The following is a 26,568-nucleotide window of genomic DNA, read 5'->3' on the forward strand; positions in this document are numbered from 1 at the left end:
TGCGGGGGCGGGGGGTGTGGTCGTAGTAGGTAAGAAGTAGTTCAAGTCTACCGGCTGAAGTCTTCGCTATTCGCTGTATGTGAGATCCGATACCTACATACGATCGATGCCCCATTCTCTTCCGCCCCCAAGGCATCGGCTCCGGTAGCGAGGAGCGAGTGTGAGAAGCGGGCACACATGATAGGCAGGCCCCGGTAATATCATAGACGCCTACTAGACCTTGCAAGACGATCACTATTGCCATATGATAGAGTATATACTGCTTACTTACATGATACCCATACCCATCCCTTCCATTCCCATCCCTTCCCTTCCGTTTGAAGCCCAGAATTCCCTGAAGCCTCTACTGCGCCGATCCCTGCTCTGGGAACCGAGGGAACAACAGAGTATCTCGGAGTGCAATAATTAAATACTGGCCTACACCCTGCGAGCTGATCATTCTTCTCTCCCTCCCTCCCTCCTCGAACTGTACACGTATCTTCCGGAATCCCAATCCCACGCTGTCGGAATCATGTCGGACGACCCCAAGAGCTCGGAGAGTTCGCTCGAAAGCCATCCTGAAGCCCATCTTACGCCCATAGCCGCAGACCCTGCCCTTGTATGTACTCCGTGCGACCCTTTCCGTGGGTGTGTTTATCGGCAGATGTCGTGTTGATGGTTCCGCAGTACGACACGGATTCGAACGACTATGACATGAAGTATGTAATGCGATCCAAGACGTCTACTAGTCATCGGCTTACACGCAAGCAGCGAGACCTTCTCGGTCACGTCTTCGGTTTTCGAGTTTCGCTGCGAAAACGGTGAGCATGATTCGATACGAGCAGGGTCACCAAGTGCCGAGGTTGATGGGCGGGAAAATGAAAATCCATAGGCCGAACATACCATCGCTACAAAGATGGAGCCTATGTCTTGCCCAACGATGAAGTATGTATCATAGGAGGCCTGGTTACGAATTGTCTGTTCGTCCGCTGACATGTATCGAAGGCAGAGAAGGACCGGTATGTACGCCGGCTCGAGTACATACTGCGAGACCAAAACTGCTAACGAAACGTTGTGTGGCGGGTAGACTTGACGCTGTTTGTCTTCAGTGCGTTCTGTTTTTGGAGTTCGAGTGGCCTATGCTCACCAGCGCTACATCCATACCACATAGATCCACCACCTGTACCTGGTCCTCCTCGATGGCAAGCTCTGTCTGGCGCCCATCGAGAGTCCGAAACGCATCCTGGATGTCGGTACCGGCACGGGTATCTGGGCTATCGAGATGGCAGAGTCAGTTTTCCTCGGTCGATGATGATATCGTATGAGGAACGGCACCACCGACTGACTGGCTGCAACATAGTGCCTACACGGAAGCAACGGTTATCGGAACAGACCTGTCCCCAATTCAGCCTGAGTGGTATGTGATCCGGACTCCGCGACATTTGGGCTGTAGAAAGACAACTAGGTGGCCATGATTGGCAAAAAGCAGAAACGATTGACGATTTTCGAATAGGGTGCCAGAAGTATGACTTCCGGTCCGAAGCATCGAATATTGCAATCGCGATTGCTGATGATGATTGTTTAGAACTGCATGTTCGAGATAGATGACGCCGAAAGCGAATGGACGTACCCACCAGTCAGTTATCCGATCCATTGCACGACACGGCAGCACAATCTACGCACAAAACCCATTTCTGGACGGGTACTGATACCATACATCAGTAATAGGACCACTTCGACTTCATCCACAGCCGGCATTTAGCACAATCGATAAAAGACTGGGATCTATATGCATCACAGCTATTCCGGTGAGTCTACCCCTTGCTCATCGATTCCGCGAACACCCGTCTGACCGGACCTGCAAAAGCCACACCAAACCCGGCGGCTATGTGGAGCTCGCCGAACACGACTACACGCTGTACTCGGACGACGGCACGTACCGGCCCGGGCTTGCGCTGTACCGTTACATGAGCCTCATCTCCGAAGCCGCGCTGACTGCCGGGTTCTCGGATATTGCGCCCCGGATGGGCCGGCTCCTGCAGGGCGCCGGCTTCGTCGACGTCAAGATCGCTGTCAAGAAGTTGCCGTGGGCTCCGTGGGCGCAGGACGAGAAACTGAAGGAGCTGGGTTATTGGTCCCTGCTGGGACTGTCGAACGTCGCCTTCGAGGCGTTCGGCATGGCCCTGTTTACGAGGTACCATAACTTCAAGCCCGATGAAGTCAAGGAGCTCTGTGAGGCCGCGAGGAAGGATGTCTGGGATAAACGCGTGCATGCTTATCATCTGCAGTAAGTATCTCTTCTCTCTCCCCATCTCTCCCCGCTCCCTTGAACGTCGGAAAACTGATGGACGCCACTTTAGTTATGTGGTGACAGCGAGGAAGCCGGAATAGACGGATATAGCACATACGGGAGTTGGCGTATAAAGAAGGAGAGGATGAGTTGTTTGGATTTAGAATGTATATCAGCTATATAAATCATACCTCAGCGACGGACCGGCCACAAATTTCAAAATCTTCTGAATTTTTCTCCGGCTAAGACTCCGCCACTCTGGTACATAGCAGACACAAATACTTGAGACCTTCCAAGACCACCTCTAGTCGCCGTTTTGTATGCCGATTCCACGTGCTTCCGATTTCTTCTCCGCATCCCACCCACCCCCACCCCCGGATCTAGAAAACTGTCGGGAAAGTGTTCATTCCCAGACCTCAGCCCGGGTGATTTCTAGTCGATTTCCATATGTACACACAAAATTCACGCTTCCATTTCATTTCATTAGAGAATTCTACGTCAACACCAACGCCGGCCCCTGTAGATATCCAAGCTCGAGACCAAGAGCAGAGCAGCAGCACCATATCCCTCGCTTCCCCATCTCTTCTGTCTGCCGGCTTCTAGTCGATTGGTCTCAGGTCTGTAATAAGGCCGGCGGAAGGTTGGCCCTTTATAAACCGCAGCCTGCGGGCACCAACGAAGCAGCGAGCGGATCACTTCCACGACTTTCTGATCATCGCTGTCGCCGCAACACCGACGCTGACACCGACGCCCAGGCCAACTCTGAACCCGGCCCCCGGCGGCTTCAGCGACAGCCAGATCGTGGATAAGATGTAGGTGGCGTAGCCGCGGACCGGGAGCTTGCGGCGCTGGACCAACTCCTCGTTGCGGTAATCCCGCAGGAGGCTCTTGCCGTGTTGTTTGGAGGGGACCGTCCGAACATCACGGCCACTGTCCTTGTGGTCCCGGAGGAGAGTACGGATCAACCCCTCCGCTTCGCGGGCAGTAGGGCGCTGCGCCTCATCGGGATTAAGCAAGCGCTTAACGACTCCGAGCGCGCCTCGGAACACATGATCATCATGCATTCGCTCCTCGAGCTCCACCACCTTCTCCCGAACCACATTCTTCACCTCGCCGTCCTCGTGGAAGTACGCAACAATGCGGCAGGCCTTTTTCTCCTCCCTCGCGCGGCGAAACTCGGCGACGCCCGCGCTGCCCTCGGCGTGCCACACGAGCAGCTCGAGGAATACGCAGCCCATTGGCCAGATGTCGAATGACCGATGGATCCACTTCCCGGCCATCTCGGGCCCGGCGTACTCGCTGAACGGGCGCATGCGGATCGTGGAGAGGGAGCGGTCCTGTGATTGTGGTTGTGCTGGCGCCCAGCACGCCTTGAAGTGCCCCATCCCGAGATCGGTCAGTGCGAAGCTGTGATCGTTGCGCACCAGGATGTTGGCCGGCTTGATATCGAGGTGGTACCCGACGCCGTGCTTGTCTCCGGTATGTATGCGATCCAGCGCGGAGAAGAGATCTGCCACCTGCCCCACTATCCGTGCGGTGGTGTCGTGTGGGAACGTGGGCGCCGGCTCTCCCATGAGCGCGTGCAGGGACATCCGCGCAATCGGGTAGAAGGACACGAGCTCGGGGCCGTAGCAGAGCGATGCGAGCATCGGCACAATGTTCGCGTGCTGGAACCGCCGGTTGAGCCGCGTCTCCGCGCCGTAGTCTTGGTCGTCCCATTCCGGCCCGCCGCTGCAGCAGTCGCCGCTGCTGCCGCAGGATCCGAGCTCCGCCCCGCTGCCGCCGCCAGAGGGAATGCTGATGATCTTGACGGCGACATGGCCGTCCGTGGTCGAGAGGTCGTGGTAGCCCTCGAAAAGCGAGGCGCGGTAGACCGCGCCGTATCCGCCCCGGCCGAGTTGGCTGGTCAGGTGAATCGGTAGAGCTTGGTTGATGTTGACGGATTCGATGCCATCCACGTCCGTTCCCGCCAATGTCGAGATATTCGGCAGAAGGAACTCGTACTGCTTCCGGTGGTGGAAATTCCTCGCAAAGTACTTATCGCGGATCTGCAGTTTGGTATAAATCTGATCGACGATGCGCTCCAGTTCACTCTTCTCGAGCGGCCGAGCCAGTGCCCTCTCGTCGGTGTACTTATTCTCGACAAAGCTATGGATAAGGTAGAGACGGTCCATTTCCAGGAGGATGGCGAGGATCAGCCGGTATTCGCTGAAGATCGTGGCGATGTCTTGCTCCGTGGCGGCGGGAGAAAGAATGCCGCGGCAGCGGTGGCATGCACAGTGCAGGAGTGACCGAACGGCATTATAGGTCAAGACTCGGCAGACGTCTTGCTTGGGATACACGCTTCTCATGACCCCCGTGGGCGAGTTCTTGATATATCTCTGCACACCACGGATTTGCTCCCTAAAGGTCTCACAGACGTTTCCATTCTCCGAGAAGACGTTTCCGTCCGAGCTCTCTGTGTTGGGTCCAAAGAGTGAACTATCGGACTGCGTAGTGGCGCAGTGGGAACGCTCCACTGGCGCTGCCATGGCAACGACTGGTGTTCTGTCAGTTTTAGTCCGAAGGAGCATGCAACGCCGTACGGTTTCGCTAGTGACGATGGAACGAACTGCGGCGGCGGTGGTGGCGGTGGTGGAGCTGGTGGTAGATTATCGAAAGCGCTTGTTGTTTCTAGTGAGCAAAGCAGCCGTCTCCTTGAGGAAGTGTTACAGTCGACAGACTTCCCCATGGAGGCCCTTCAGGTCCTTTGGCGCTGCTTTGAACAGTTCGAACGATTTGTAGATGAGTAAGGAAGGCCGGACGGTGTGGTGGAGAGGAAGTGTTCGATTACGGCGGTAGCCCCCACGTGCTGCCACTCCTCAGCTCCCACCTGGCCAGTTGCGCAGGGAAAGAACTAGTTAGCGCACATGGAGTTAAAATTAGCGTCTGAGCTTCTGACGATCCGGTCCCGAAGGCTGAGGTCACAGTGGTCACGATTTTACTGGTATTCTGCAGACTACATACCTAGTACATATAGGAAATGCCGAAGGTAAGTACATAACCAACTCCTAAGTGCTTAAATATTCCTACCGATCAGATATCTATGGCCCTGTGGACCCTTTATGTGTAGATACCCGAAGTATAAGGAAAAAAGTGTACCTACGCGAACTCTGCACGATTTCGACCTGTGTTACGCATGCCTTGTTTTCCCCCTCGCACTTGGCGCCCACCCACGCAGACGTCGATCGACAGCCAGTGGTAACTATAGTAGAGTAGGTAACAGCCGGATATCCGTAGGAGCACAGTCGATCCAGCATCTGCAGCGGCGCAGCCCAATATTTATGCGAGCCGCAGCCGAGCATCTACAACCTGTGATTGCCAGATGGAAGCAACAGGTGTGATGGCATCAGGAGTCCAGCGGTCAAGGCCATATGCATCCACATATACATCTGAAAGGTGATTCTATACGGCCACTAGAACACAGTATTCGATCCAAGAAGAGCCAGACAAGCAAAATTCCGACTCGATCACCCGACTCGGTCTTGTGTGTCACTCGGTCATCACCTAATCGATCATGCGTGTTATGATCTGCAGGGAAACAAGCGTACAGCTCCAGGCGCTGTGTACTCTACACATGTCCCGAGTGGGATGGGATACCAAGCGAAACCGGAAGAAGCGGGGTTTTACTTCCCGCCGGTCACCCGGGGGGGAAGCCGAAGGCGGTGAGGATCCCGTCGCGATCCCGACGGTGATCCATTCCAGGGGTGCTACATACTGCCGATGGGCCACCGCCGCACTAGAAGAGGAGAGCTCGCGTAAGAAGGCCAGTCACCAGTGCGGGTTCCGCTGCACGGGGACAACGGAAGAAGGGGGGTGGCAGGTCAAAAAGCGGAGATTGTGGGCAGAGAGCGGGGTTCTCAGTACGGTAGAGGTCTCAGTACCTTCTCATCCAATTCAAAATGGCAGGCGGTATGAAGTGGCGTCCAGCCCTCTTGATTGGTTGCCTTTACCCCTGCGCTGTGCTCCAATAGTAATCTCGTTATCCTATCATTCACCCCGTAATCGCAGGCGACATGGAGTGCCGTCCAACCGTCCAGCCATATTTATGATACATACGGTTGTTTTTTTGCTTCTCGTTGGGCTGGAAACGCCCTGAATAGGTATACATGCTTATTCGATCCGAGGGGTGATACTCTGAAGTAGGATATAGGTACTCAGATCCAGCGTCATAGACTAATCGTACGGTTCGTCGGAGAGGCTATTGCCGTCCCCACAGATACGTCATACAGGGCCTTCAGGATTGTGAGTCTTCTGCAGACTTCCGGAGGTCTAATCACGACAACGAGTATCAGCCGCTTGGTGTTGGTGTATCGATATCACTACGACGGCACTACCGAAACCACCAGTTAACGCTCGCACCCACGCCACTGCCCACACCCTTCACCGCGTGCCACCATCCCGTCGGGATGAAGCAGCCATCACCCGGGCCGACCTCAACTTCATACGCCTCATCCTGGCCATCATGAGCACCCCACACGACCTCCTCAAGTCTCTTCCGGGCCTCTCCTAGCATCATATCCTCCTCAGTCCTAAACCTTGCCACATCGCTGCCAATCAACTTCTTCCCCACCGCCGGCGAAAACATCCTGACACGCTTTCTCCCTGCTATCTGCACAAACAGGTTTGGATTCGGGTCCTTGTGTAGCGGGGTGTTTATGCTCTCGCAGCGGCCCAGCCACAAGTTCGTAGCGTATACATCGCCTCTTCCCGTTTCCTCGACGATAGCGGGGGTAGGTATCGACTCCTTCAGCGCGGGGATCAGCTCCAGCAGCGGTGTCTGCGCGAGGTAGAGTTCTGGCAGGCCCGGTGGCAGTTCTGGCAAGGAGAGGTAGTGCAGCAGGAGCTCGAACGGGACGGAGACGCGCTCGAACGTCGTGGATGTGCTCGACTCGACGGTGATGCGGGTCGCGAGATCCCGCTCCGACAGCGTGCGTTGGAAGAAGTCGAGATTGAGGGCGCCCGTGGCGGAGAACCAGGTTTTGTTGGCCGGGATGAGCGCCGCGAAGGCTCCGCGCGGGAATTGGCACGGTGTGTGCGACGCGAAATGGGCTCGCAGGGCGTCGCGGAGGATCGGGAGCGATTGCATGGTCTGTGAGGGCTGTTGCGAGGGTGGGGGTGGGGGTGGGGAATGTCCGAAGTCCGAGATGTGGGGTGAAGATGATCTGCGCGCGCCGCAGCCCCTGGCAAAACGACTAAGATGACAGGGCTGCTGGAAATCGGCTTGTTCCAAACTTTATCATGACGTTCAATTCGGATTACGCATGCGCATGGAGTCAATCAGGGCAATAGGATTCGTTACATATCTGCAGGGTGAAGCTGGCCGGATCGCGCAGAACCGTTGGTAAATTCGAGTGGACATCAACACCATAACTCCAATAATCGTCCTTTTACAGTAAATGTTTTGCAAACGGGATATTCACCTGTCACGATCATGCGCACAATTATGACTGTATCAAAGGTCTAGCATCAAACAGTCTCTTCTAGCTCTTGGTTCATTTTTAAGTTGCTATGATTGCTTGTCACCATTCTTCTCTTTCGTAAGCCCACGGCCAACACGTTTTACTCCGCCAGCACAAAAAAGATCATCCTCACCGTTATGGTTGCTTTCTTTCTTCATCAATTGCTTGCGGTGTATTTAGATCATGGCAACATACACCATTTCCATCAGTGTATAAAAAATCGTACTTGAGCAGCCGACCATGTGGAACTGCGAGTGAGAATACATCACGTGCATGAATTTGGCCGCTGGCAGCGGGATGACGCATCAGACCAAAAAACAAAGGCAGCACACGGTAAGACGAGAGACAGGGCAAGCGCCACTCGTATCACTCGCTTCTCGTCGACCCCCGTTCATTAGCTACCTCGTCCTACTCCACCTTCACCTCGCAACACATCTTCAATCACACCCACAACCACCACAACACCACACTCACTCTCTTCACATCTTCGCTTCCTACCTCACTATCTCCTTTCACTTTTCACCCCTTATACAATCTCATCATGTCATCTACCTCTCCTTCCCGTGCCCCCGACAAGAACGAAGGGGTCCATCAAGCAAACGCCAGCGATCCTACCTCTATCGGTTCTGCCCCACCCGCTGTAGCTCCGACGGGTTCAAGTGCGCATACCGACGGGCGCCGACCTGAAATCACTCGTTGCTCTAACTCTGCCAAGCATCCTCGATGGAAGTGTAATGTGTGCAACTACCACTTCAACCCGAATCAGCAGGAAGCACATCTTGCCAGCAACGCGCATTTGAGCAGGGTAGCAGAGAACGACAGAAGGATAGAAGCAACTCAGAGAAGGCTGGAAGAGGCTAGGAAACGACAGCAGCAGGGACGAGAGGACGCCCAGGTGGCTGCACCGTCGACCGGCAGGAGGAGGAACGACAAGGGTAAGAGGTTCAAACTCAGCGGAGCGAATACAATGCATGCACAGGAGGACAAGACCGGGACGACTACCGACCTCACGATGCCTGGGGAACTGCAGGCAGAAAGAGAGCGGTCCGGTAGCAGCAATTGGCTTTCTCAGCCACTGCGTTCCAATGAGTCTCCTTCAGAATACGAGCCGTCTGGCAGACATAGGAGAAAGAGGCCGAGCAAGAGGAAGCAGAAGGTGTCTTCGCAACCCCAACAACCGCCTACAGTACCCGGGCAGTCAACAAACATCGGGGAGCTTTCCATAGCAGAGGAGCCGCAACCGGCCACTGAACAACCCCCCAATGCCGTACCCCTCGTTAGTACACGCCCCGTCTTCAGCGAGAAGCAACCCCCTAGAGAGGCGAAACCGAAAAATTTCGAGAGTCCACACAACAGACCAGCGATGGAGAAAGTGAGTGAAGACCTGCAGAAAACGGAGAATGGAATACCCGATGACCAGAAGGTGAAGAAGGAGAGTGAGTCGGAGATCGAGAGAAAGCCGGCGCCTTCGCAGTCCGAATGTCAGCCTCCAGCGTTTGAAGAGCCTAGTGGAGTCGCGACGCTGTCTCAGAATATACAACCACAAGAACTTTCTTTGGTTCTTGAGAAGTACGACAAGTCTAAGAAGATAAAGAAAACGTTTGAGAAGCTTCTTGACTCTGCAGATCCCAATTTGGACCTACCTCCAGCAGCCCAACATTCTGCCAAAATCGAGGATCCTACCAAGAACGTCATCGAGAAGATTCAGAAACTTCTTGAGGCTCGGGAATCCAAAGAGATTTCTGAGAAGATTCCTGAGATTTCGTCACACAAGGACCTCCTTCCAGAACTCAAGAAGACCGATGAGCTCTCAGGCATAGATAAACCGCAGCAGGAAGGGAGCATTCCTTCTGTTGAGAAGGACACTAAGGTAGTGCAAACCTAAAGACGTGTCCCCAGAAGTTTAGTGGATAAAGCTGACCAAGTAAAAACTAAACCAGGGACAAAACCGTGTCAGCGTCGAGATGTCGCCCAAAGCCACACAGTCTATGGATGTGCGCCAGCCATTCAACCAGATGACGAGTACCATGAGGACCGACCAGAGAAGACCACAGCAGGAACAACTCACGTCAGCGAGAAGGAGGTTTGTGGAAAAGAGAGATCAGTCTCAAGGATCGAGGGGTGGGTCTCAAGGATCGAGAGGTGGGTCTCAAGGATCGAGAGGTGGGTCTCAAGGATCGAGAGGTGGGTCTCAAGGATCGAAAGGTCAGCCTCGCGGAAAACGGGGACGACACCAGCAAACACGAGATCAACCCCGTGGGCCGACAGGCAGACCCCACGAATCGAGGGAAGGGCAACCGCTATCCGAACGTCTACACGACACCAAGAATACGAAGAAGAAAGATGAGCAACCGAGCAGTGGTAAATCAACTGAACCAGAACACTGGTGGTGCGAACCGTGCAATCGCACCATGTTTCTACGCGGCAAGGTTCCCCACGAGAATGGGGCTCAACATTTCAAAGCTGTTCGGCGTCAAATCCAACTCCAACTCTCGCTGGGCCTCTTGCCAAAACAACCCCCACCACCGCGAAGCGACCCTGGCAGGCTTTCCAAGTTTCCACGAGAGACTTTAACCAGCAGGGACCCGTTTGGCCCGGCTCACTCTGTTTGTCAACGGGGAAATCCGGATACTCTGCCTCAAGGAACATCAATGTCCACCCTTTCGACGAATATCGAAGTACCACCGCCGTTGAATAGTGGTCATGTCAACAAGCCTTCTCGAGAAGGTTTCTATTGCGATGTCTGCAAGTACATCTTTGACCACAAGGATATCCATCTGGCTTCCATAATGCACACTCAGAAGGTCGCTAGACAGAACAGTGACACAAATGGAGGGCAGAATGATTTAAAATCAACGAATCGGTCACATGGACATACTAGAAGTCAGACTCATACCTACGGTGGGTATTACTCCCAGCAGCCATCGGTGCACGAGTATCACGGTTTCCCATCGCTGCCACCGACTCCCACGCTTCTCCGGCGGGAGGTGCCCCTGAGACAGCAGGAGGATCAATATCGCACTGAAAACTATCCTATCGGTCTTCATTATGGTCAGCAGGCCCCGCCAGCAGGCCCATGTCCACAGCCGTCGTTCCTTTTCCATCACGCACGAATCTCACCCCAGCAACTAGAGTTCCCTAACCAGCAAATGAACTACTACCAACAGCAGACTTACCCATTATTACAGCAGCCCTGGTCCCCGAAGCCGGCCCAGTTTTCTCCGAGTGGTGGTCCCGCACCAACTCCGGGTACGCGTGCAGAACACCTAAAAACAACTCCATCACCTACGGAGTATCACCCCCATGGATCTCCGAAGCTTTGGAGTCCCGCCAAGCAGGAATGGATGAAACCAATGCAGCAAAAGTCCTGTTTCCAACGCCAATGGTACCCATCTACCGAACAATGGCAGTCCCAGTTTATCCAGCCACGCAGTTACACGGCAAATCTTCCCTACCCCGCGTCCAACTACACTCCCGCGATGCCCCAGAGGTGGAGCTGCGACATCTGCCAGGTTTCGGTTGATGCGCAAAACAGGGAGGCCCATCTCGGGAGCGGATTTCACCGGTCCAGAGCTGCGCATCGCAACAAGGTCATCGAAGTCATGCAACGCCCCAAGCCGATCCAGAAGCTGTGGACGTGCAAGATCTGCAAGGCCGTAGTGGCGGAGACGGAGATGGCTAACCATCTGCTCGGTGAACAGCATTCAAAGGTCATCATTGCAAATCTGGAGGCTGCCAGGTCGTGGAAAGTCCCCGGAGCAGTACTCGAGCCGACTCAGATCGTGGCGCCGACACCAGAGCCCGTCCCGGCAGCGAAGGAGTACGTGGCCCTAGAGATCAAGAACGGAGACGGTAAGGAAGCAGGCGGAGGTGAGAAGAGCGCATATGGCTCCGAGGACGATGAGTTCTATGGGCTAGTACCTTAGGAGGAGTTAGCTTAAATTTTGGGGAGGGGGGGGCTTTTTTTTTGCGCACTGGGATTGTCATTGTTGTGGCTTCCGTTGGATTTTCACAGTGCGCTTTTTTTTTACTCTTCCACCCATCATCTTTTTTTTTTCGTTGTTTTGTTTGCTCGCGATCTGTGGTTTTTTTGTGCGTGATGTGATGTGCGTGCACGTTTGTGGCTTGAGTTGGTATTCGTGAGATGATGATTGTGGCTTGACTGGTATTCGTGAGATGATGATTGTGGGGGATTGATGCTTCATGATTCATGATGCTGGGTTGCGGAAGATGGTTAATGGACGCGGAGAAAAGTACTTGTTTTTGCACGAAATACTACATTATTACTAGTAGTTCTCTTATAATTTCTTCTACGCAATTAGCACATAGCACGCTTGAGCGAATGAATCTCTATGGATTGAGCCCTTTTTTACGATGGGAGAAGCTTCATTGCCTCATGGAACGGTTTCTCACGAGGGACGTGTACCTTGCCTGTCAGGAGTATGAATCTCCATCAGACATCTACTTAGCTAGCAAATCTACCACTAGAATGGCGGACCGACCTCTCAATTCAGCTCAATTGGTTTAAATGTTCTTCTCCCTCATCTTTGCCAGCGCCTCCATGATTCCCACGCCAACACCATCCTCCTCCAGCACATCTACATCTACATCTACATCCTCCTTCTCCTTCTCCTTCCCCTTCTCCGGCCGACTCGACGCTCCCCTGACGACACTCACACTCACCCTCACCCTCGACCTCGCCGCCTCCTCCGCAGCCTCAAACTCCGCCACCGCCGCCAGCGCATCCGCGTCGTCCTCAATGACCCACGCCTCGGGCACCTGCGCCCTCACGGCCGTCGCAGCGGCCGACGCAATCCCCAACCTCGCCGCGACACCATCCGCCTCCGAGGCGGGCATCACCACCCTCTTCCCCGCCTTTTCCCCCCCTTGCAGCTTCCTCTTCCCGACCACGAACCCCTCCCCGACCGCCCTCTCGAGCCTGGCAACCTTCTGCTGCCCCCAGCCAGAGATCATAATGACCTCTTCGGGTCTTGCATTAACCGCTCTTCTCACACTCCCAAACGTCGACACCAGCGTAACCGCGTCGGTCTTATTAACCCCCCGCACCTTTGTAAACATCTCCACCAGCCGCGTGCCATAATCCGCCGCGACCTTCTCGCGGATCGCGGTCGGCGCAGTGTGCTCCTGCGTCTTGAATAGCTCCAGGTAGCGCGCGGACTCGGAGGCGCTCCAGGATAACAGAAGGGACGCGCCCGAGAGGAGGCAGGTCTTGGTTAGGACGCGGAGAGAGTCGGCGTGGGTGGGGATGTCGACGAGCACGAGGAGGATGCGGAGGCTGTGGTTCACGCCGAGGGAGGACAGACGCGTGTGGATGTAGTCTGGGTGCAGCTTGTGGTACTTTAGTGATAGGAATAGTGCTGCCGTGGACGCGCCTAGGAGGTAGTCGGCGGATAGGGTCGACGGGCCGTATTCCCAGGAGCAGGCGCGGATGTGGGATAGCAGCGGGTTGCCTTTCTGGGGAGCAGGTGGGGTTAGTACGGCGGCGACGGCGGCGGCGAGGGGGGAGGGGGAGGGGAGCGCTACCTGCCGCGGTGACACGATTATCGCGGAGCCTTTGCCGCTGCCGCCGACTTTGCGCGGGACTGGTTGCACTGGTGCGGCGGGTTTTGCTGGTGGTTGTTGCGCAGGCTGTGGAGCTGCTGCTGGTGGAGCTGCTGCTGCTGCTGGTGCAGGTGCAGGTGCTGGTGCTGGTGCTGGTGGGGCGGCGGCGGCTTTTGCGGGTGGTGGGGGTGGGGGTGGAGGTGCGGCGCGATGCGTGCGCTCGGCGGCTTCGAGTGCGGCCGTGAACGCTTCGTCCGGGAAGGCGCCGTATTCGTCGTCGGAGCCCATTGTTGTTTGCGTTGCGGTGGTGGTGGTGGCGATGGTGGTGGTGAACTACTGGGTAGTAGGTATGGTGTTGCGCGAAGCTCGGTGGGAGCTGCGATATGGCAGGCTGGGACGAGCTATGCTGGGAGACGTGACGCAGCTAGGTTCCGTACCTGGTCATAACTACTGGTCACGGTGGTTAGACGCGCCAAGGCCGCCGGATCGTGGAACGGTGAACTGGAGAATCGAGATGGAGGAGGCGGACTATTAATAGTACCTAGCTGAGCAGCTGGGGCGGCAGTGGGGCCTGGGGATTCAGTGGGGAGTCAGGGATGGGAATTTGAAGGATGCTTCTCCGCACTTTCTCTTGGTGCCAGGTGGGAGACTGGGAGTCACTTTTTCGAAACCTGAGGAAGCACTCTATGACTCGTAGTTACAATAGGCACATACTTCCGTGCTATTGAGGTCGAATAGGTAACCACAGGACCCATCCACAGTGTACACTCAATTCTTTCTTCAAAACATATTTTCTATGTAGATTGTCTACTTTGCGGATTCGGCTGCTCCAAGCCGGCGACTTTTTCCCAGCAATTCATACCTAATACTGGAGTGTTGACGCTCGAAGGACACCTTCCAAGGCTCCGACACGATCCTACCCTGATCATAATGCATCACTCTTCTTTCCTCCTTCCCTCTCCTGACTCCGATTCATCTTGGCAGTGCTTCCAAGTTTGAAGTTCCAAGTTCCAAGTTCCCAGGATGAGGGGCAGCACGTGAATGACGAGGAACCATGTACCAAACAAGAACCGCCCTTTTTCTTCTTCTTCTTCTGCACGGCAGACAGGCAGTGCATCTCGCCAGAGTCAGGCATCAGGTAGGTACTCTACCTACCGTACTCTACCCTGCTCTATTCCAGAGTACTCTAGGCTGTATGCGAGTTCACGAAGCAACAAAACCCCCCCAAAACCCCTTCTTCTGTGTAAAATCCAACTTCTACCGTCCCGCTTCAACGTCCCGTCAACGTTAACGTTGCAAGTGCACTTACTTCACTATGTAGAGTACTTACTTTCCGACACGCGCACACCATACTCAAGGTACCTAACGTGAACTCTGGGGAAAGTGCGGTTTCCGGTATGGTCTAGTAACACTACTAATCTCGGATGCCGGGTACTGCCGACCTCCACCTCGACCGAGCCCCGGGATTCGGGATTCGGGCTGAGACGGAGGACGGGGGCGGGATGGGCTGATGATGGTTTGCGAAGTAGAGTACTGGTCTACTCTACATACCCCACTCTACATACTCTACTCTCTGTACATACCGTGCTCTGCATAGATACTGAAGATATCCGCTGGCATACGGTAGGTAGAGTAGAGAGCATCCGCATGCAGAGCTGGAGCTAGAGTAGAGGTCGCGCATCGCGTAGGTGGTGGTGGCAGTGGTGGTGGTGGTCCAGGTGGTGGCCCTGTGGGAAACGTCAAGTTGCAGGCTGCAGTGGCCTGCTTGAGTGGAAAGTGAGCAGTTGGATCGATGCTTGAGTAAGAAGGAACTGCAACCTCGAGAAAAACCTGCAAGTATCGGCCATTCCAAGTGCAAATTCTTTTCTGCTGTCGAAAAAAACTTTTCTTTCTGCTGCGGATCGTTTGTTTGCCCGCCTGCTTTCTCTACCTTTAGTATCTTACCATCTCGGTCGCTCCGTGCATTTGTAGAGTACCCAGACTACCTACGCATGATGCAGCAGTAGCAGCAGCAGCAGCAGTACCACGCGTAGAGTGGTTTCCTCAGCATACATACCGCAGAGTACCGCAGAGCATGTACGTACCGCAGAGCATGTACGTACCGCAGAGTGGGTACATGCCATGCCATGCCGTTGCGAAGAAGAAGAGAAAGAGAGAGAGAAAAAAAAAGTCACCATTATAGTTACGCAGGCAGAGTATCTAACCTCATCCAACCGCCATTGGTCGAGGTCGGGTCGCATGTCTCCCTCCCTCCAACTCCTCCTGCCCCTCCCTCCATAGAGGGATGGATGGGCCGCATGTGTGGTTCGATAACTTTTTCTTTCTTGCGTGCGACGAGTGATGGAGAAAGAGGGGAAGAGAAGAGCCTGTCTTAGACTGCCTGTCTGCCTGCTTGTCTGTCTGGTTGTCTGGCTGGTTGTCTGGCTGTCAATTGAAAGGGGAAAAAATTTCTGCATTTCTTTGCATTTCTCTGCATTTTCGTTCGTCACCCTGCGTCTGTGTTGGAGTGTGTGTGCGTCTGTCGATCTGCCTGTGTGTGCGTCTGTCGGTCTGCCTGTGTGTGTGGTGGTGGATGTAGTAGTGGCTGTGGGTACATGAAGATTTAATTGCTTGTTTTTTTTGGGTGGAGGTGGTGGTGGTGCTGGTGGGTGTGGTGGTGGTGGGTGCTGACGGTTACAACTTGAAGGTGGATGGAGAACGAAGGCTGGAGGAGCTGGAGGAGGAGGAGGAAAGGAGGGTGAATAGCAAAGAAAAGAAGAGTGGGTGACGATGGTTATGGGACGAGGCGGGGATCGTGAACGGGTGGGTGAGCATAGGAGGAAAGGACGGTAGAGTAGATTCATATTAGAAAGGACCAACAGAGGCAGTGGGAGAGGATGAGAATGAGAAGGAGGGCACAAGAAAGAGGAAGATGTCTCTTGACAAGGTGTGAGGCGCTGTTCGAGCACCGCCACACTCTTCCCCTCCAACTTCTCCAGGACCAACACCAGCCAGCCAGGCACAGGTCGGAGAGAGAAGAGACAGCAGGCTAGGCCTCCATAGACGGCGGTAGGAGTGTGGTAGGTAGGAGTGTCTGTCTGTCTCTTCCACACGCTCCGTAGGTGGTGGTTGCCCACCTCCACCTCCACCACCCTACCACACACCCTAGAAGGTGATACCGCCAACTCCCCGGACACAACCCAGCGCCCACGCCCGCCCACCTCCCACCTCCACCCACCACACGCACACACATTCACATTCGCATCCCCCATTCTCCTTCACCTGCACATTCCCCATTCACCACCCTCAGGAGCCGCCTACGAACAATACCTACCAGCTACCCCCCGTCTCCCGTCCATCGACCGCCGCACGACGAACGAACGACGAGCGCCACCCGATAGTTACCTCCATCCCCCATCCATCCATCCATCGCACTCTTTAGCCGTCGGCCGTCGACTTCACGCCCCGTCCGGCTTTTTGCGTTCGCGCTAAGACGCCCAACCCCCGGATCACGACCAACCCTACTCTGTTCCTCTGCTTCCCTTACATACCTAACCGACACATCACTCACCACCACCACCGCACACCCTTCTTCCCCCCCGGAGAAAGCAGAGAGGAACACGGAGAGAAAGATCTAACGAGCTTCAACGACCACCGATCGCAATATCTATATATCTCCAACCACTACCACTGCTCGATTAGCGGCAATCTGGGAAAGTGGGAATAGGGACGGACATTGCCGCGCGCAGAACAAAAGTGGGGACGATCGGTTCGGTCGGTCGGTCGGTCGCAAAAAGAGCCTCAACGAGCAAGGAGAAAGAGAGAAAGAGAGAGAGAGAGAGAGAGAAAGCGGTGATCGCCAGCAGAAACTACCCATCGCATCAGGTATCAACGACAGACGGGAGCAGGAAATAGAAGACTCTTTCGGCACGATACACTCCGTCGGTCGGCCGGTCAGGGTCGTCGGGTTGCGAGAGAGCTACATCGTAGTGTTTGATTCGATCGCGTAGCGACGAGGCGACACCGCGTTTTATTCCTTGGGTCGGAAAAGCCGCTTCATCTCCAGGTTTTCTCTTTGAAAGTCGGCGAGCGAGAAAGAGAGAAAGAATAGGGCGGGTGAGGTGTGTGAGTGAGTGTGAGTGTGAGTGTGAGTGTGAGTGTGAGAGCGTGAGTGTGTGTGCTGTGTTGTGTTGTGTGGTGTGTCGTGCGTCTGTCTCCGTGTCGTGCGTTCATCTTCATCATCATCATCGCCATCGGCATCACTTGGCCTTGCTTTGCTTCGCAGGAATCGCCTCGCTCGTTGACGACACTTTCTCCCTACACTCACTTAGACTTCTTCTTCTTCTACTACTTCTTCTTCTCCTGCACTCCGCCGCGCCGCTCCTCTGACGAACTGCATCAACAATAACAACGACAACATCATCAGCATCAGCATCATCATCATTGTCTGCAGCAGAAGCAGCAGCAGCAGCACCGACAAACGACAGCGGCTCAACGTTATAGTACATCCCAAACTCGGAATACCCACCCGCTACCTCCTCCACTTACCGCACACCCACGACTACAACCCCCCAAGCCAACCAACCAACCAAGCCACTACTGCTTTCCCCGATATCCACCCCGGCTTGAGTTCCGTCCCCCGACCTCAACCTTACGTCCTCTTCATCTTGACCTCCGACACACAACACACGAACTTCAACCCGATCCACCACCACTACCACCACCACCCCCGTAAGCGAACTCCTCCACCCCCGTCGGCTTTTATCCTGCTTGCGGCTCGCCTTCCTCGCACCCCAACACACTCCGCAAGCTTGACGCTGGAAAGTCTCGCACTTTCCGCCGTCCCCGTACCGTCGCCAAAATCGGTCCTACATCCGCCTCCCAGACGCCTCCCCCGACTCCGTCGTCGCGTATGACAACCTTCACTCCCTACTCGCAGAACAAAAACGCGATCCCCGCTCCTCCGGATCAACCCACGCCTCAATCCCCCCCGTCGTCCTTCATGTCCTCCGGCCATGCTCCGACAAACGCGATGACGACCGACAAGTTCAACAATAACAACAACAGCAACAACAACCATTACCACACCAGCCAGTCGTTTTCGAACGTATCGACACCGCCATCCTCCATCGGCCGTCCTGTAATACAGACCACGTCCACTGCCAGCTCGCTCCTCACGCCGTCTAGTACCAGCGCGAACTCGACCCACGAGGACATGGAGATCGATTCTTTTATCGACGACGGTTTCGGGGATAGCAACCCCAACAAGCGACGGAGAACATACGGCTCGTTCGAAGCCGAGCGACGATCGCCTCCCGCGAATCTTCGGCACGCTGGCAGTTCGACCGACGACATGATGGCCGCATCGCCCTCGATGCAGCAGATCCAAGAGCTGATTACTAACCCTGATTGCTCCCCATATCATCTTGTCTGCCAGAAAAGTTTGTTCCCCCAACACCCTTCACTTCACATGTCAATTCAAAGGTAAAGGGAAAAGGCAAAAAGAAAAGCGACGGTTAACATTCCCCCAGTGTATGAGAAATCGTATCCCGATCCGACCGAGAATCTCATTCAACTGTATGGCCTCCAAACGATCGCGGACAAAGTGGCGCGCTTCGACGCCACGGGGAAGAAGAATAAGCTCCGGAAGAGTTACAAGGGGCACATCGCTACATTATCGGGCAAGAACGAGGTGGTCGCGAAGCCAACACAGTTGGGCCAATACTACGATCAATCTTCGCTCGATCCTGCGGAAAATAAGCTGCAGATGCTCGCGTTCTACCCCGATGAGGAATGGAGGCTGCAACACGTGATGGGCAAGGAGATGAGCCGCGGTTTCGACATGGCGAAAGTGAGGAGGGGATTGGCGAATATCACGAAAGGTGATATACCAAGGGTAAGCTTTGCTTCCCCTCATATATCTCCCGCTGTGACGCCGGAATGAAATACCCCCTCCCCCTGAGAAGAGAATGGATGGATTGCACCGGGTCGACCAACCAGTCATGTATGCTGACTGGTCGGCGTTGTTTCCACAGTTCGATGCCACAGTTCTTGGGCTCGACGAGGAGATGCCCCGCAAGCGGATTGAGAGCGCGCGCTCGCCACAAATGTCGGTTGGAACTCCACAACACAATGGCTCCACCACTCCCGGCAATGCCTCCACGGCTTCCGGAGGACCGGGCCCGAGTGAGCTCATTCGGCCCGAACGCAAGAACAAGAAACGGAGTTATCACGACGGATCCTACGAGGGATACGAAGAGGAAGACGAATCCGGAGGTACCGCCGGCAATGGTCCGGGCGGTGGGAATGGTAGTGGTGCATCCGTCGGCGGTGGAAACTGGCCCGGCGACCCAAACAAACAGAAGAAGAAGAAGCGGAAGAAGGTATGAGCCTCCGGCTTTCCCGAGATCGAATCCTTCCCGGTTATTACACCCCATTCGGGATGCAATTGTTCTCATCGGCAAATATATTTCTTAGGAGTAAAGTAATAACATACGGCAGAATCCTGATGTTGATTCCCCCGGCGGTATGGACCTCGGCCGACACAGTGTTCCGATATATGGACGATGACCTCGCTGAAATCCTCAAAAGTGGGCTGTGATGATGAAGACGTTGTGGGAGGAGTTGGGTGGGGGTGCTGGCTGGCTGGAGAGGATGGAAGTGTTGTGTTGTTGTGGTTGTGTTGCGTTGTGTTGTTGTGTCTGTACGGAAGCGCCCACCTTAATACGTTCGTTTTTTCTGCTGCATATCTCTGGGGGGGGAATTCGAATCGATTTCGAAATATACCGTCTCTCTCGGAGGTGGGGATTGATTGATTGATTGCTGCAGTGTTTCTTGTGTTTTTTATTCCCCGGACCTTCGTTGTTTTTTGCGGTTTTTTTTCTCTCGCTCTTGCTGGTCTGGTCTGGTCTGATCTGGCCTGGTCTGGTTGGGAGTTTTTATAGATGAGGGGGAAACGTGGGTTCCCTTGGGTTTAGTTTGGTTGTGGATGTGGAGGGGGATGTGGATGGGATGTGGGATGTGGTTGTGGATGTGGAGGGGTGATACGGTACGGAGTTGCAATTGTTGGTTGCATATGCATGACATTTTAGGTGGTGGGAGTGGGAGTGGGAGTGGGAGTGGCAGTGGCAGTGGGGAGGTGTCGTCGTCGGCTAAACCGAGTCAGCCTTGCTTGCTTGCTCTTTGTTGGACACTTGGATTGGTTGCATGCTGCTATACATACTCGGCTTGGCTTGTGCAATGGCTTGTGCGATATCTACGAGGCATACTCTTCTACCTACTGTATATCATAGTCACTTGGGACACTTGGGACTGGGGATACTGGGGATACTGGGACACTGGGGACACTGGGGGCTACGGGGGGCACTGGTTGGGGGACACGGGGGACACTGCGGATACTGGCTGGGGGTGCTAGTCACTCGACGTCGATCGATTTACATACGTTACCACTCTTAGAGACCGACTGTTCCGGCCCGTTACGATCTGTCCTGTCCTATCCTGTCCGGGATACCGAAGAGGCCGAACGAAGAGGCCGACTGACAATTCATACCAGGGGAGCGGGCGAGGGGGGAGGCACGAGCCGGCAAACCTGCCTATCCTATTGTGCGAGCCGAGTGTCGAGAGAGAGAGAGAGAGGGGGGGGGGGGGGGGGGAGGGAGAGAGAGAGAGAGCGAGAGAGGGTCATTTTCTTTTCTTTAAGCGAGCTGCGGGAACCGGGGGGAGGGTATTTGTTGTCATTGTTTTGCACTTTTCCGTTCTCGTTCAACATCATCGGCGTTGTATGATTTTGATTTCAAGTTCTGAGTGTTTATGTTTTGATGTGTTTTTTGGCTCGGTTCGATAATTGGCTTACACCCGCTGGGTGTTGTTTTTGTTTGTCTGTTACTATTATACTCATGTGTTGCTACTGTTTTTCGTTTTCTGGTTGTATGATTGTACTTGGGTGCTGGATGGGCGGGAGTGTGACGATAGTATGGGAGAGGATGCTGAGGGATGCTGAGGATGGAGAGGATGATTGTAGGTTGGGACTAGATACTCGGTAATGAAAGCGCTACATACCGATGATATGATCGGTACGGTACTGGTCCAGAAGACGCGGAGAAGATGGAGAGAATGTGTGAAGTTATGAAGGACCGGGAAGCTGGCGGATTGTACGAGTAGATATACCTAGCAGATTCCGAAGCACATTCTGCTCGTCTTCGATGCCCATCGTCCCATCGTCCATCGTCTACCGTACCTACCCTAGAGTACGGTAAGTATCTCCGAGTGTCTATGGTCTATGGTCTATGGTCTGTGCTCCCAGTTCCCGGCGCCCAGCACCCGCAATCGCTCGGTCGGTCGCTCGCACGCTTTCCGTCGGCTACTTTGGCCATGCCATGCCATGTCGTATTAGGGCTGGCATCGCAGTGGTGGTGGTTGTGGGCGCCGACGGTGGGTTGTATTTTAGCATGCATAAACTCAAGTTTTTAGCGGCAGCAGCAGCAAGCACTGCAGCAGCACTGTACGAGTACTAGTACCAGCACTGCAACAGGCACATCGGGGCCAATCACCACCCCTCGTTATCGCCCCCCCATCCATCCTTCCTTCCATCCATCGAAGCAAGCAACGCAGGCAAAGCAAAGCAACACTTCACTTCGGGCACTGACTGAGTTGCATTCTTCTTTGCTTTCCCCCCTCCCTCCGCCCCACCACCATCACCACCACCACCACCACCACCACCGCCACCGCACCGAACTCACCAACCACGAATAGGACCACGAACAGGAACACGAACAGGAACACGAGAATGACTCGGTCCAAGTCGCGAAAGGAGAAATTGGCCAAGATGGCGGAAGCGCAGGCGGAGCGGAGCGGCAGCGAGACTGCGGCGTCTGGGGCGGCGGCGGCGGGGGAAAAGAACACGCCCGCGGCGGCGGCAAAGGACGGCGGCGGCGGCAAAGAGAAAGAGAAAGAAGCGGTCAGCGCGCTTATCATATGCCGCAACAAGTAGCCTCCTCCTGTTGTTCCTGTTGTTGTTTCTCCAGCTCCGTCGGGACAATCTGTTCTTTGGGGGGAGGGGCTCGTAGATACTGACGCGACGTGCGCGCGCAGGCATTGGCGGTACATCAGTTCGTTCCACGGGCCGTGGCTGCAGCTGCCGCCGGAAGTCCTCGAGTCGCTCGCGTACAGCAACTTCGCCGCGCCGCGGCCGCGGCCCATCGATCCCGCCGTGTTCTTCGATCTCGTCAAGATCCGCCGCCACGTCGACGAGGCGACGACGCTGGCCGTGCGCGCCGCAAGCGGCGTCGCTAGCTCCCTATCCCCCAAGGATCATCATCTGCTACTGGGCATTGGCGGAGCCCCCGCACCAAGGCTGAGTAGGGAGCGGAAGTATCGCATGCGGGAGCTCGCCACGCAGAAACTCGCGAAGGCGTACAAGCTCGATGAGATTGCGGCGAGCGTGGCGACGATGCAGAGCGCGAGCTCGCTGGAGGACGTGGCGAGTCTGGTGCTGGCTAGGGAGCCGGGGAATGCTGATGCGAAGTATGTGCATTTCTTCCACGAGAAGATCCCGAGTCGCATGCTGGCCAAGTGCACGAGTCTGGCACCGCTGGACCATGTCATCTCCGAGCGGCCGGCGGAGGGCGCGCCCATGCGCACGCGCGCGGTGACGCGGGTCTTTAAGGATGACTTTTTGGGCGCCGCGGCGGACCTGACGAAAGCGCTGGCGCTGGGGGAGCGGCGGCACGATGTCGTCCCCGTCGTCGAGCGCGGCGGGAGGATGGCTGATGAGGAAATGCCTAGTTCGCTCGAGGGCCAGCTACTGTTCCACCGCGCGGGGACATGGCTGAGCGTTGCGTGCCAGAGCGTGGAAACGGTGCTCGCCACCACCACCGAGGCGGAGCCGCGGAAACTCGTGCGCACCTACGCAAAGCGCGCCTTACGCGACTACTCGCGCTTCCTCTCGGGCTTCGAGTACACCCCCGGGGCGCCGACGTCCACCGCACTGATCCCGATCTCGAACGCTTCCTCGTCGTCGATCTCGTCGTCGTCCTCCACCACCTCCTCCTCCTCCAAAGCCGGCACCGACGTCCCCATCCACGCCATCGCGGCGCTCTTCCAGTCCCCGCCGTTCACGCTCCCCCCGCCCTCGGACGCCGAAGCACTAACGTACCACCCTTTGCTGACCGACGCGCTCTACAGCACGCTGATCTGCCACCTGTTACTCGCCACGCCTCACAAGGAGCTGGGCCGCTACGTCGGCATGGTCACGCGGCTGACACGGATCGCGGACGGATACCCGGTGTTCCTGGCTGCGCGCTCCCCCGCCCGCGCGGACTGGGGCGAGGTCGTGAAGCGCTGCACCCTTGAGTTCGAGGAGACCGCGGGGAATCCGCCGGAGTCGGGCGGTATGGGGCATGGCGAATATCCTGTCTCGACGGAGCGCGCGGGGTTGGTTACGAGGTGGGTTGCTGAGGGATTGGGGGGTGTTGTGCCTGGCGCAAATGGCAATGGCAGGAGGAGGAGGAAGCAGAAGGGGGAGGGGGAGAGTGAGATTGAGGCGGGGACGGGGGCAGGGTCGGGGGCGGGGGTAGTGGGGGAATAGCGGGGTAGGGGGTAGCGAGGTAGGGGCGAGCACGGGGGGGGGTGGACAGGTGCGTGGACGGGTGCGTGGACGGGTGCGTGGACGGGTGCGTGGACGGGTGCGTGGACGGGTGCGTGGACGGGTGCGTGGGTAGATGGACGAGTTTACATGACCTCTGCTCTACGTGCAAATGTTACATAACGGGGCTGTGGGTCTGTGGATCATCGTGAGTGAGGCTTCCTGGTAGATTTCTGTGTGAGTGGGTGAGTGGATTGGACTCGTGGATTGGACTCGTGGATTGGACTCGTGGATTGGACTCGTGGATTGGACTCGGGGGTGAGGGGAGGAGGGAGGGAGGCGGGAGGGGGAGGTCGTCTTTACTCTACCTAGTAGCTAGTAATGAGCTTGCGATTGAGTAGGGCAACTCGGCGACACGAAAGCCCGTATGTAGCCACCAGTCGGTGCAGATTCCAACTTCCCTTCAAGGGCTGGGTACATAGGCCTTCACAACGAACATTCACTCTAGAGTCTACACCCACCCATGTGGTCAGGTGATAACCATCACTCGGGTAAAATAAAAACGTCTGCCGAGCTAAAAGAAGATATTGGAGCTATCCCCACACGCGGAGGTTATATATGCTAGAAACCCCGCAGCCTTAACTAAGGTTGAGAGTCTTACGCTCTATGTACGCTCTATGTACGCTCTATGCCTGTATCGCTTGAGCTTGAGCTATAGTAGGTAGCGCGGCGAATAGAGACTCAAGACTCGGGAGTCAATTGTCAATTGTTACTTGGATAAAAACCTGTGAGCGAGTGGTGGTGGTAGATCTATGTACTAGATAGTAGAGATATGGGAGACGGACAGAGATACCGTAATCAATCCGATACAGCAACATCAGCAATACCAGAAACAGCAGTAACGCAGCGAGGTCTCTCTTTATATAGGTAGATACAGACTTCTCGGTCCGAAGTTTGCTCGCCCCAGGCGGCACTCGCTCCGAAGGGTACTCGCCCCGGAGCCCACCACCCGCCGTTCGCCGCGGAACTTTATTCGCGCTGACGTCTGGGGGCTGACATCTCCAGGCTAACATCTCTGGGCGTCTAAAGTTTGGCATGTATGTAGAGAAGGAGTATGGAGTATGTAGTAGCAGGCGATGAGGTTTAAGTGACAAGAATAGTAGGCTGCCGGTTACAGGTTCTCGATTCTCCGGGCTCATAGAGGCGGCGGACTTGGAAACTACACATACACATACCATTGCATACCATTGCATACCATTGCAATTACCTGCATCTGCTTGACTCAATTGGATAACGATTGAGTGCGCAGTCGCGGTTTGAACTTTGAACTTTGTGCAGCGGTAGGTACTTGGGTAGAGTATCGGCGGCGCGTCATGGGGGAGCACTCGTGGTAGGAATATTCAATCAACTTTTGGCGCTAAGTAATAGTAGTAAGTGGCGCTGAGGTATTCGAGTACCGGTATCTGAGTGGCTGATACATTCAAGTAGGTACTCGAGTAAGAGCTTAAGCACCAATCTCCCCAGCCGGAAGGTACATGGCACAACTCCCTATGATCACAAAGATCGTAGGTTTATGGTCGGTCCTGTGGCGATCTGCCCAGTGCAGAGCGATAGTATGTACAATCAGGGTACATGCTGTGCGTGCGTGCGCCTCGCCACCGCCGCTCACCAACGTTTGACATCCAATCTCCCGCCAGATCTCGACGGCGGTCAAATCACAGCCAGTCTCTACCTGACTACCCTACTTTTACAGCCAGCCAAGCTTTTGCAGTTGCCTCTCACGCGTTGCAGTCGCTATCTACTCAAGGGCCAATCCCCGTATTACCATCCCGGTGAACGAAATTCCCATACATACTAGGTATATCCAATTGGCAGTATGTAGTATGTACTATAACGCTCTAATCAGTAATACTAATCGTGGCTGCCACGCATTCGAACGGTGAACCACGCGATAATCGGCCTGCATAATGTGTAGCTGTGCCGCTCACTACCTACATAGCTATTCTTCCCGCATCCCGCCTGCCGTCTTGCCTTGCCGGGACCAGGGGTGCGTGCGGTACGTTTTGTGCGCACTTGATACGGTACATAAAGCCTACAGGCACCCCCCTTCCCTCCCAAATGTGAACCAAAACGAACCGAAAATAAAAAAAGGCAAATCAATCATGGCACTGACAAATTTAAATACGAATTCGACAAGTGAGGTAGGTGAGTGAGTTCCAGACCGAAATGCTCACCAACGAAACGTGGGGAATGGATGGCAATACACGAAGTACCTAACTAGATTCGCTGGAATACGAAGGAATATCTAAGCTCCAACCCAGCAGTGCTGGATGGATAGCATGGGGAAGTCAAGAGATTGAATAGAGATATCTCGCCTTCCGTTTCCATTGATACCTGTAGTTAGTCTCCACTTCACACCCATCCGAGGAGGTGCGAACCGGCCTTGGAATTATATTCATAGACAGTCACTCGGAGCACTCAACGCTTGGAAAAGAAGCAGCTGATAATTTATTAGCATTGTACTGGACCCACACATCACACATTCAACCCAGCCACGGCACCAAAGTTACATAGTTCTCACCACTACTAACCACATTCATCTGCTCCCGCCAACATGAGTCCTCCATCGCTCCGTCACAATGTCTCTCACACATGGTCAGGAGGAAAGCCGATGT

General features: G+C 55.0%; 7 protein-coding genes across 7 annotated transcripts; 4 read left to right on the forward strand and 3 right to left on the reverse strand.

Annotated features, from left to right (window-relative positions):
- Positions 1–247: 247 nt before the first annotated feature.
- On the forward strand, positions 248–2,669 carry BZA05DRAFT_430242 (S-adenosyl-L-methionine-dependent methyltransferase). Its single transcript, XM_051486152.1, has 13 exons — positions 248–598; positions 667–698; positions 751–800; positions 872–924; positions 985–998; positions 1,067–1,076; positions 1,151–1,269; positions 1,340–1,396; positions 1,493–1,502; positions 1,565–1,615; positions 1,708–1,787; positions 1,847–2,266; positions 2,340–2,669. Exons 1-13 carry the CDS (start codon positions 512–514, stop codon positions 2,368–2,370), a joined length of 1,014 nt encoding a protein of 337 aa, XP_051339476.1. The 5' UTR covers positions 248–511; the 3' UTR covers positions 2,371–2,669.
- Positions 2,670–2,961: 292 nt separating this feature from the next.
- Positions 2,962–4,800, reverse strand: BZA05DRAFT_418845 (kinase-like domain-containing protein; the record flags this gene model as incomplete). The annotated part of the gene is made up of 1 exon (XM_051485547.1): positions 2,962–4,800. The coding sequence occupies one exon, from the start codon at positions 4,798–4,800 to the stop codon at positions 2,962–2,964; it is 1,839 nt and encodes a 612-aa protein (XP_051339477.1).
- Positions 4,801–6,401: 1,601 nt separating this feature from the next.
- BZA05DRAFT_398514 (JmjC domain protein) lies at positions 6,402–7,475 on the reverse strand. The gene has a single exon (XM_051483716.1). The coding sequence runs from the start codon at positions 7,395–7,397 to the stop codon at positions 6,642–6,644; it is 756 nt and encodes a 251-aa protein (XP_051339478.1). The 5' UTR covers positions 7,398–7,475; the 3' UTR covers positions 6,402–6,641.
- A 749-nt stretch (positions 7,476–8,224) lies between these two features.
- On the forward strand, positions 8,225–11,696 carry BZA05DRAFT_453151 (uncharacterized protein; the record flags this gene model as incomplete). Its single annotated transcript, XM_051487488.1, has 8 exons — positions 8,225–9,142; positions 9,191–9,206; positions 9,396–9,640; positions 9,728–9,853; positions 9,883–10,199; positions 10,469–10,821; positions 10,941–11,062; positions 11,130–11,696. The coding sequence occupies exons 1-8, from the start codon at positions 8,312–8,314 to the stop codon at positions 11,694–11,696; spliced, it is 2,577 nt and encodes an 858-aa protein (XP_051339479.1). The 5' UTR covers positions 8,225–8,311.
- A 559-nt stretch (positions 11,697–12,255) lies between these two features.
- BZA05DRAFT_373725 (restriction endonuclease type II-like protein) lies at positions 12,256–13,820 on the reverse strand. The gene is made up of 2 exons (XM_051481736.1): positions 13,315–13,820; positions 12,256–13,245 (listed from the first exon to the last, which is right to left on the reverse strand). The coding sequence occupies exons 1-2, from the start codon at positions 13,618–13,620 to the stop codon at positions 12,295–12,297; spliced, it is 1,257 nt and encodes a 418-aa protein (XP_051339480.1). The 5' UTR covers positions 13,621–13,820; the 3' UTR covers positions 12,256–12,294.
- A 4,667-nt stretch (positions 13,821–18,487) lies between these two features.
- Positions 18,488–19,685, forward strand: BZA05DRAFT_314745 (Rox3 mediator complex subunit-domain-containing protein; the record flags this gene model as incomplete). Its single annotated transcript, XM_051480361.1, has 3 exons — positions 18,488–18,752; positions 18,843–19,207; positions 19,347–19,685. Coding segments are annotated over 3 exons (969 nt in total), but the record flags the coding sequence as incomplete, so codon positions are not given.
- Positions 19,686–21,741: 2,056 nt separating this feature from the next.
- Positions 21,742–23,896, forward strand: BZA05DRAFT_474101 (uncharacterized protein; the record flags this gene model as incomplete). The annotated part of the gene is made up of 2 exons (XM_051488107.1): positions 21,742–22,296; positions 22,402–23,896. The coding sequence occupies exons 1-2, from the start codon at positions 22,097–22,099 to the stop codon at positions 23,894–23,896; spliced, it is 1,695 nt and encodes a 564-aa protein (XP_051339482.1). The 5' UTR covers positions 21,742–22,096.
- Positions 23,897–26,568: the final 2,672 nt, after the last annotated feature.

The sequence above is a fragment of the Tricharina praecox genome (assembly GCF_024521635.1).
Source record: "Tricharina praecox strain CBS 144465 chromosome Unknown BZA05scaffold_12, whole genome shotgun sequence".
In the NCBI taxonomy this organism is placed as follows: Eukaryota; Fungi; Ascomycota; class Pezizomycetes; order Pezizales; family Pyronemataceae; genus Tricharina; species Tricharina praecox.

Excerpts from the sequence above, each read along its gene's own strand:
- BZA05DRAFT_430242 (XM_051486152.1), top strand. The coding sequence starts at position 512 with ATGTCGGACGACCCCAAGAGCTCGGAGAGTTCGCTCGAAAGCCATCCT. Across the intron at positions 801-871 it reads CGAGTTTCGCTGCGAAAACG|GCCGAACATACCATCGCTAC; the intron begins GTGAGCATGATT and ends GAAAATCCATAG. Across the intron at positions 1,616-1,707 it reads GCGAATGGACGTACCCACCA|GACCACTTCGACTTCATCCA; the intron begins GTCAGTTATCCG and ends CATCAGTAATAG.
- BZA05DRAFT_398514 (XM_051483716.1), bottom strand. The coding sequence starts at position 7,397 with ATGCAATCGCTCCCGATCCTCCGCGACGCCCTGCGAGCCCATTTCGCG.
- BZA05DRAFT_373725 (XM_051481736.1), bottom strand. The coding sequence starts at position 13,620 with ATGGGCTCCGACGACGAATACGGCGCCTTCCCGGACGAAGCGTTCACG. Across the intron at positions 13,246-13,314 it reads TAATCGTGTCACCGCGGCAG|AAAGGCAACCCGCTGCTATC; the intron begins GTAGCGCTCCCC and ends CCTGCTCCCCAG.